The 9,579-nt window shown below is 42.3% G+C and overlaps 1 protein-coding gene across 1 annotated transcript in view; it reads left to right on the top strand.

Annotated features, from left to right (window-relative positions):
- The first annotated feature begins 1,618 nt into the window (after positions 1-1,618).
- The window catches only part of LOC121926243 (spermatogenesis-associated protein 16-like), a 79,358-nt gene continuing 71,397 nt past the window's right edge, over positions 1,619-9,579 (top strand). The window contains exons 1-2 of the mRNA XM_042459049.1: positions 1,619-1,732; positions 3,511-3,623. Coding sequence (XP_042314983.1) covers positions 1,702-1,732; positions 3,511-3,623 — 144 coding nt within the window. The 5' untranslated portion in view covers positions 1,619-1,701. The remainder of the gene's footprint in view (positions 1,733-3,510; positions 3,624-9,579) is intronic.

Below are 9,579 nucleotides of genomic sequence, written 5' to 3'. Positions count from 1 at the left end.
TCTTTTGGTTTTTCCTACCATCTGTATGCTGATAACACCCAGTTGTATCTTTCCACCCCTGACCTTTCTCCAAGGCTTGAACAGCAAGTCTCGTCTTGCCTCACAGCTGTCTCGCAGTGGATGCGCCATCGGTGTTTGAAGCTCAACATGTCCAAGACAGAGCTTCTTGTCTTTCCTCCTAAGTCCACCCTTCAACACTCCTTTTCTGTCTCTGTGGACAACATTTCTATTCAACCAGTCCAGCAAGCCCGCAGTCTTGGTTTTATCTTTGACTCTTCTCTGTCGTGTATCCCTCAGATCCAGACCACAGCCAAGGCTTGTAGATTCTTTTTGTACAATATTGCCAAAATCTGACCATATCTCTCCACCTTTACTGCCAAGATCCTGGTCCATGCCCTAGTGATCTCATGACTTGATTACTGTAATGTCCTCCTGGCTGGGCTTCCTCTTTCTCACCTCCGTCCTTTAATCTCTGTTCAGCATTCAGCGGCACACATTATCACTTCCACCCACCGCTCTGACCACATCTCTCCTGTGTTGGCATCCCTTCACTGGCTCCCCCTCCCTTTCCACATTCAGTATAAGCTCCTACTGCTGACGTTTAAAGCCCTCCATGGGCTGGCCCCTCCTTACTTATCAGACCTTCTTTCTCTTCACCTTTCCACTCGGGCCCTCCGTTCTGGTAGTCAAGGTCTGTTGTCTCAGCCCAGGATTTCCTCTGCCCCATCTTGAATTCGCCCCTTTTCACTCACTGCCCCTCACTCCTGGAACCTTCTTCCCCCGCGAACAAGAGCCATCACTTCTTTAACCAGCTTCAAAACGGAGTTGAAGACCATCCTGTTCAGAGAAGCCTTCCCAGGCATTGAATAATTGTCACTTACTATTTGATGTTCTTTTGGTGCCTGTTTTATTGAATTATTTCCTATATTGCTATGTATTTTATATGTATTATCCTACTAGAAAGGCCCCTTCCCCACCACCACTCCCTTTGTGTCGTGTCTTTTTAGATTGTAAGCCTGAGGGCAGGGAACCGTCCAATTAAAAAGATTATATGTACAGCGCTGTGTAAATTTACATTGCTTTATAAATAAAGGTTAATAATAATAATAATAATAATAATAATAATAATAATAATAATAATAGCACTGAGGCATGGCAGTTAAAGTGGGGTCAAACTGGATTATTTCTGCAGTGTGGATGCATCCCAGGAAAAATAGTGAGAGAGAACAGCAGAAATAAAGTGGCTGACTAACCTGATACTATGGCCTTCTAGACTTTTAGGTGCTGACCTACCCACTGCTTATTCTGGCCTTGCCTTCCCTAGAATATGTGCAGCCCCTGAGAGATTTCACCCAAAGGAATATAGCTTAAAACATTCTTAAAAGTAAAAAGAGGAAGGTCCTTGATCATTCCAGCAGAATAAATAATGTTTATTAAAGGATTTAGTCTTGATTATTTTTTTACAGTGTTTACATTCCAGTTTGCTTTGAGCTTCATCCAGAAAAAAAATGAAATAAGCAGTGCCATATGCACCACTCTTCTAAGCTCCTGTGTAACAGAAGTTCCTCTTTCTTTCCTATTTCAGATCCTCATGGACTACACAGTTTGCCCCAGACAGCTGACTGGTCATGTCCTTCTCCACAAACTTATTTGCTGACACTGGGCTTCCGAAACAAAGAAGTTGGAAAATTTCTAGAAAAGATGTCTTGCAGGAAGTTGCTGACATTTTCAGGTAACAAAATAGAAAGTCATATAGTTGGAAGGTATCCCAAGGGCCATCCAGTCCAAGCCCCTTCCATCCAGTCCTGGATTCCAGAGATCCACAGTTAAAATGTCAGTGAAAGATGGCTATCCAACATTTGTTTTAAAGTTCCAACAAAGCAACAAAAGTCCACCTATTCCCCCCTGCCTGAGTGGAAAGAGAACTAGTTCTGCCACCATCCCACCAGTACTGATGCCAACCCTGTGCATGAGAGCCAGACAGAAGATAGGTGGCTTCTATTGGAGTGTCAACACCTGTACAAAGCTGCCAAGACTGTTGTTGACAGAGGCAATCACTGGCTCTAATGGGTCCTGTCTCAGAGCCAACCTTTGTTGGTGGAGTACCCAAGAAGATCATCTGTGCCATAATGGAATAGTATATTCTGAGAGGTGACTTAGAACGTTATCACATAGCAATCACGTTTTGAAAGGAAACAGGAACATACTGCTTTGAAAATGTTTCTTATCACACCTCTCTTCTTTCGTACAACTAAATTGCTTGGAAACTCCCAGCTGGGTGTAATAAGCCTCCACTTCAATTCCGGCATTACAGAAGTTAGTGCTGGTGGGGGGGAGCTGATTCTCCTCCCTCCTTCTCTCTCCCACTCAGTATTCAAAAGCAGGCTAACTCTGTGCCTGTTACTGTATATATTTTTAATTTTGCTATGTTTGCATAATTACAGCAGAAACAATTACAAATGATTTAAAAATATTTTTTATTTTCTTGTATTGTATTTTATTGTTTTGCCAAAAATACACAAACACAGTAAAGAGGGGAGGAAATCTAACAGGCACAAACTTAACATGCTTCAGAATAGTGAGTGGGAGGAGGAGAGAGGAGGAGAATGTGCTCCCATTCTGCTATGTGACTGCTGTAATGTCAAAAGTGAAGTGAAGAGGCTTTTTGCACTATAATACCTGCACTATAATAGTGAGATTGAGAGCTCATTGACGGGGTTTGTCCATTATTGAAAAGGTGCACTACAGTAACAGGCAGCAGCAGGGTGGACATGTTGTCTTATAAGTACTGGCCAAAGAAACTTTTATCCCATTAAAATTCCACTTTTTGGTCTCATTTGGTAAAGTCCCTAGCTTGGTAGGATGGCTACATAACAGGAGCATTCCATACTGCAACATCATGGGGTGGTGGTGGTGATGATGATGATGACGATACTTATTTGTATCCCACCCTTTTCCCAGAACTGGGTCTCAGAGCGGCTTCACAATATTTAAAAACAATACAATGAAAAACATAGAAAAGTGATACATTTACAACAGAATTAAATTGTTAGAATATTAACATAGATTATTTATTAAAATATAAAAATACAGTTAAAAATATAAAATTTTAAAACACTTAAAATGATACAACACCCTAGTCCTTAGGTACATTGTTTTAAAAAGGCTGCCTGCATAAGAAGGTTTTAACCTGTCACTGGAAGGCCATCAACGAAGGGATCATCCTGGCGTCCCTGGGAAGGGAGTTCCAGAGTCTAGGGGCAGCCACTGAGAAAGCCCTCTCTCATGTCCCCACCAACCGTGCTTGTGGTGGTGGTGAGAAGAAAAGAAGGGCCTCTTCAGAGGATCTCAGGGCCCGGGCCAGTTCATACGGGGAGATGGGGTCTGCCAAATATTGTGGGCCTGAGCCATATAATGAAATAACAACAACTACATGTTCTTACTCTTTATATGACAAGCAGTGTTGAGAAAGAGGACAATTTCAGGTGTGGCTTCTTTTCAATCCCCCAGATCATAAAGCTCCTTTCAGCCCTCTCACTAAAGAAGAAGCAGGGAGACATCTGGAGACCATTGGGAAAAGAATCTTGCCAATCATGGATTTCATTAGAGGCACCAAATTAACTGTAAGTACAAGACGCTCTCTCCAGATGGGGTAGTTCACTTTTTGAGGTGTTTTAAAAAGATGTTCTGTAGAATCTGAAAGGGTACAGTGCTACAAATATGTCCGGGAGAACTGCATGTGCCTACCCCAGTTTTAGGCATTTACTGAAAACATTGTCTTAGCTTTCCACCAGGCATCAGCTATGCACTGTTTAGAATTCCTCTATATATGGTGTGATTATTTTTGTTGCACTGCTGTATTGCTTTTGATGGTGGTGTAAACTGCTCTGGGATTTGTGCAAATTGGAAGCAGTATAGAAATTTGATGACACAAGAGTAAGAGGAGAAGAGAAGAGAAGGACTGATCTCTTTAATAATAATAATAAATCATTTATTTGTAGCCCGCTTTTCCTGGGTAGATCAAAGCGGGTAACATGGTTGTATACAATATACAAATTGTAACAACAATCAATCAATACATCAATATAAAAACAATTAAAACAATTAAACAATTAAAACAAGGTTAAAAAAATACAAGCTAAAACATACAGACTAGCTGACTCAAAAGTGCATGTGCAGTGTGCAGTGGGGAGTTAACAGATGTTACATTGTCTGGGGAAAGGCTTGTTCGAAGAGGAAGGATTTTAACCTCTTCCTAAATTGGTCAAGGGAGGTGACTGAGCAGAGCTCGCCGGGAAGAGAGTTCCAGAGCTGTGGGGCCGAGATAGAATACACCCTCTGAGCAGTTGCAGCATATTTTGTGTCTGGAACCCTCAACAGTTGCTTCCCGGCTGATCTGAGAGCGCGGGGCAGATTGTATAGGGAGAGGCGGTCCTCCAAGTACCCTGGGCCCAAGCCATTTAGGGCTTTATAGGTTATAACCAACACCTTGTATTGCACCCTGAAGCGAATAGGCAGCCAATGTAGATCTTTCAAGACAGGTATCATGTGGCTGGTCCTGGAGGATCCAGTGACCAGTCTTGCTGCCATGTTCTGAACCAGTTGTAGCTTCCGAGTATGGTACAAGGGTTGCCCCATGTAGAGCGCATTACAGAAATCCAACCGAGAGGTCACCAGAGCATGTACCACCGTTTCAAGGTCCCCCCAGCCCAGGTAGGGTCGCAGCTGGTGTATCAGCCGAAGCTGATAACAGGTGCTCCTGACCGTTGCATCCACCCTGAGATTGGAGGTGTGGAGAATGTACAGGTGGAGCAACGAGTCCAGAAGCACCCCCAGACTGCGAACGGAGTCCTTCAAGGGGAGCGTGACCCTGTTCAGGACAAGTGGACAAATATCCTTCCCCGGGCCCTGGGAACCTATCACGAGCACTTCCGTTTTCTCTGGATTCCAACTGAGTCTGTTTTCCCTCATCCAGCCCATTACCGACTCCAGACAGGCATTTAGAGGAGAGATGCCATCCTTGGTCACTGCATCAGTCGGAGACACAGAGAAACTTATTTGGGTGTCATCAGCGTACTGATAACACCTTGACCTGTGTCTCCGGATGATCTCTCCCAGCGGTTTCATGTAAATGTTGAATAACATGGGGGACAGAATGGCTCCTTGAGGGACACCAGATGTAAGCGCCCTCTTATCAGAGCACACATCCCCCAGCTGCACCATCTGGAGTCTACCCAAGAGGTAGGAACGGAACCACTGGACCACAGTGCCCCTGATACCCAACTCCCTCACACGTTCCAGAATGATACCATGGTCAATGGTATCGAAAGCCGCTGAGATGTCTAAGAGTACTAACAGGGACACGTTACCCCTGTCCATGCCCAGACAGAGATCATCGACCAGGGCGACCATGGCAGTCTCAACTCCATAGCCCGCCCGGAAGCTGGTTTGAAATGGGTCTAGAAAATCAGTATCATCCAAGACCAATTGGAGCTGGATTGCAACTGCCCTCTCGATCACCTTCCCCAAAAAAAGGTAGCAGCAAAACAGGCCGATAATTATTATGCATCAGGGGGTCTAGGGAGGGCTTTTTTAACAGCGGTTTTACTATGGCCAATTTTAAGCTGGATGGAAATCACCCTTCCCTGAGTGATGCATTGATTATGCGGCGCAACATGATGGTTACAGCCACGCGCCCCTGAGCCGCTAGCCACGAGGGACAGGGATCGAGAGAGCATGTTGTCTTCCTAACACTTTGAAGGATCTTGTCCACTTCCTCAGTACTCACCGACTCAAAATGATCCAGTATAACTGAGTCCACGGAAGCTCTGGAGACTTCTACTCTGGTTCCTGAAGAAATGCTGGCGTCGAGATCAGCCCTCATCCGAGAGGTTTTATCCGCGAAGAAGTTGTTAAACTCGTCACAGCAGGCCTTGGATGGTTCCAAAATAGAGTTCAGGGAGGAGGGTAGCTGAGTGAGCTCCTTCACTACCCTGAACAGCTCTGCTGGACGCGACTCCGCGGACGCGATACGCGCAGCACAGAACGAGTTCTTTAGTGTTCCTTTTCTAGAGGAGCAATGAACCAGGGACAGTTGGAGCTAATAACAGTATTCCATCTTAGCTGAGATATTCTGGGAATGATCATCCAAAAAAATAACTTTTTCCAGGCTTTGAGTAAGAACAAAAACAGTGATTGGAGATAAGATCAGAAGTTGCTCGCACACTTGGTCTGACTGGAGATAAGAGCGGAAGTTATTTGCAGGTCTAGTCAGACCATTTGTAAAAATCATGACTAGCCTGAGGTATTATTTCATATATAGTCAGATGTATATGCATTGATTAAATAAATAAAATATAAATAATACTCACAGGAGATCCAGTGTGGCATAGTGGTCTGAGTGCTGGACTACACCTCTGGAGACCAGGGTTTGATTCCCTGCTTGGCCATGAAACCCACAGGGCTCAAGAGCCTCAAGAGAATGTAATGGCAAACCTCTTCTGAACAATCCTTGGCACGAAAACCCCATGACGTGTTCTTTAGGGTTACCATAAGTCGGAAAATACTTGAAGACACACAACAACAACAGACTCACAGTCTGGAGGCTTCACATTGATGGCATATTATACTGTGTTTCTTTTTTTAAAAAAAAATCATACTCCTGTGCATCAGCTGGGTATCTGCAAGGATGAAGGGCAGATTTAAAATACATTAAGATCAAACAGTATATCAATATGAGATGCTAGTTTCCTGTTTGAGGGGAGCAAAACTGGATGAAAACAGCTGGAGCCCCTATGAATCTGAATCTTCAAACACATTCTTTTTAAAAGTGCTCCCTTTTCTTCCCACATAGACACCCATTTCCACAATGTATCTTTGCACTTAACATGCACCATGAGAGCTTTTTCCTTTTTTAAGGGATGGGTTGTGCGTCTTCTTTTGATTAGCATGAAGGGTGAACTATAAAAATTTGCATTGAATCTTAATAGAATCCGTCAATTTTTCTTTAGAAAACAATAGAAGAGGAGTGCAGAATCTCCCCTCAACACTCCAAAGGATAATAACTTCAAGGTTTATTTTGCAGTCAGTGGTAGCCATGTTCCCAGAAGGGCTCTTAGATGGCAAGAAGGAAAGGGGAATTTAGAAGGGATATATTAGCAGATCATATAATTTTCATTAATGGGAAAAATATTTAATCAAAAGTAAGAATCTTACAGTTGGAAGGGACCACAAGAGCCATTTAATCCAACCCCTTGCCATGCAGGAATACAAACTAAAACACTCCTGAAAGATCCCCATCCAACCTGCTAAAAGACCTCCAAAGAAGGAGAGTCCACTACCCAACAATCCATTCCACTGTCATACAGTAAAATAAAAATCTTCCTAGGTGGAATCTCATTTCTTGTAATTTGAATATATTGCTTCATGTTCTAATCTCTGCTGCAGCAGAAAATAAGCTTGTTCCATCTTCTACATGCCATCCTTTCAGATATTTACAGATGATTTTGTGTCACTTCTCAGTCTTCTCTTCTGCAAGATAAACATACCCAGCTCCCTAAACTGTTCCTCATAGGGCTTGATTTCCAGATCTTTCATATGTGTTCCAGCTTGTCAATATCCTTCTTGAACTGTGTTGTCCAGAACTGGACATAGTATTCCATGTGAGATCAGAACAAAGCAGAATAGAGTGGTTCCATTACCTCCTTCAATCTGGATACTGTATTGGTGTTGCTGCAGCCCAGATTTGTATTTTTGAGTGCTGCATCACACACTTCTGACTCATATTTAGCTTGTGGTCTACTAAGACTTCTAAATCTCTCTCACATGCACTGCTTTCACATTAAGTGTCACCATCCTATATTTGTGCATTTTTCCTGCCAAGATGATCAGCATTGGTTTAGAACAGGGGTTTGCAACCTCCATATGTTTGGGGCTAGTTCCTATAAACTCTGGCTAATGGACATGCTGGTCATGCAGCCCATGGGAGTTGAAGTCCAAAAATTAGGAAGGGGTTGGGTTTGCCTTCACGTTTAAAAAGACCATCTGTCAATCTAATAAAATGATGATAAAGGTGCTTATGGGACTTGTGGTCTAAGACATCTAGAAGGTACAGATGGTCTTTCTGTGGTTTACAAAGAACGTCATCTGTCAATATAAAACACACAGAAATGGAACAGAAAATCACACTGACAGGATGAAAATCCCTGTCCTTTCTTGTAAACATCTTTTTACACAGTGATCATGAAAAGTGAGCACCTTGACCCCCTCAAACCGGATTATAAAGCAATCTAGAGCTGGCGCTATAGGACAAGAACTCCTCTTCATTCCTGTCTAGACACTGATGAAATTGGACACTTCTGTTTGCTGTGAGAGTAGTCCAATTTTTGTTTGAATTATATTTGCAGCTATTATTTATCAGCCTTAATACCCATTCCATGGAAGAATGTGCTTTATAGAACACATTCTTTCATGTTACCTGCTATTAGCTCTTTGAATTTCTCTTGGGTTTTAGAAGAGGATGGTTTACAGGGAGAAATATACTTCAGTTGAAAAGAGGCAATTATTTTCTGTACAATCTGAAAGACTTTGGTTAGTTTTCAGTTGAAAGATGTTGATAGAAGCACCTCGGGATGGGATGGGTGGGGAAAGGAAGGAAGGAAGGAAGGAAAGAAAGAAAGAAGCAAGCAACATCAGCTTATCAATGTTGAAACTTGGTATCTCGACTGACCTGCTTTATTAATTGAGCTTTAAATAAGGCAAGTCACCTTTAATGCAAAGAATCCTTATAATCAAAACAAAAAACAACATATGGATATGATCTAAGTTACCCTCTAAATATAACTGGTTGCAGATCTTGAAAACAACTAGTTACACATAACTAGTTGTTTGCAATCAATTTATTTTCCAAACAACTCTTATAATTACACGAAATTAGAATTGTAACTTAATGAGGGATAACAGCACTACTTTCATAATGTAACTGTAACTTTAACTTCTAAAATTATGGCATGGCGGCCATGCTAAATGGTGAAGGAGAAATGGCATACTGGGGCTGACTGGCACCATTGCTCTCTTTCATACCACAGATCAGTGGCTCTTTGGTTTTCAGGTTTTTTAGGAACTAAAAAAGTGACTAGGTCCCTTTGAGACATGAGAAAGTAAATCTAAGAAGTTACCCAGATGACCTTCTCATCTGCTGCTCCTAAACTCTGGAATGACCTGCCGGAGGAGATTCATCATATTACTACTATTGACGCCTTTAAAAAGGCTGTCAAGACGGATCTCTTCCAGCAGGCCTTTCCAGACTGACCTCCTACTCCACTGACACTGATATGGAAAGCCTTGTCCTCCCCCAAGAAGATGTTTCGCCTCTAGTTTGTTAGTTTTGATGGTCTTGCTATTTTATCTAATTTTAACTTGTTTTTATATTGTTCTTGATTTGTTTAATTCTTTTTTAAGGGAGGGCAGGGTAGGGGATTATTTAATTTTTGTGGGTTTGTATATGTATCATGTATTTTATTGCTGTTTGTTCATTTTGTAACCTGCCTCAATCCACAGGTAGAGGTGGGAAATATAAAT

This window comes from Sceloporus undulatus, chromosome 3, assembly GCF_019175285.1.
Source record: "Sceloporus undulatus isolate JIND9_A2432 ecotype Alabama chromosome 3, SceUnd_v1.1, whole genome shotgun sequence".
Lineage (NCBI taxonomy): Eukaryota > Metazoa > Chordata > Lepidosauria > Squamata > Phrynosomatidae > Sceloporus > Sceloporus undulatus.
This window is presented reverse-complemented; position numbering and strand designations above follow the sequence as displayed.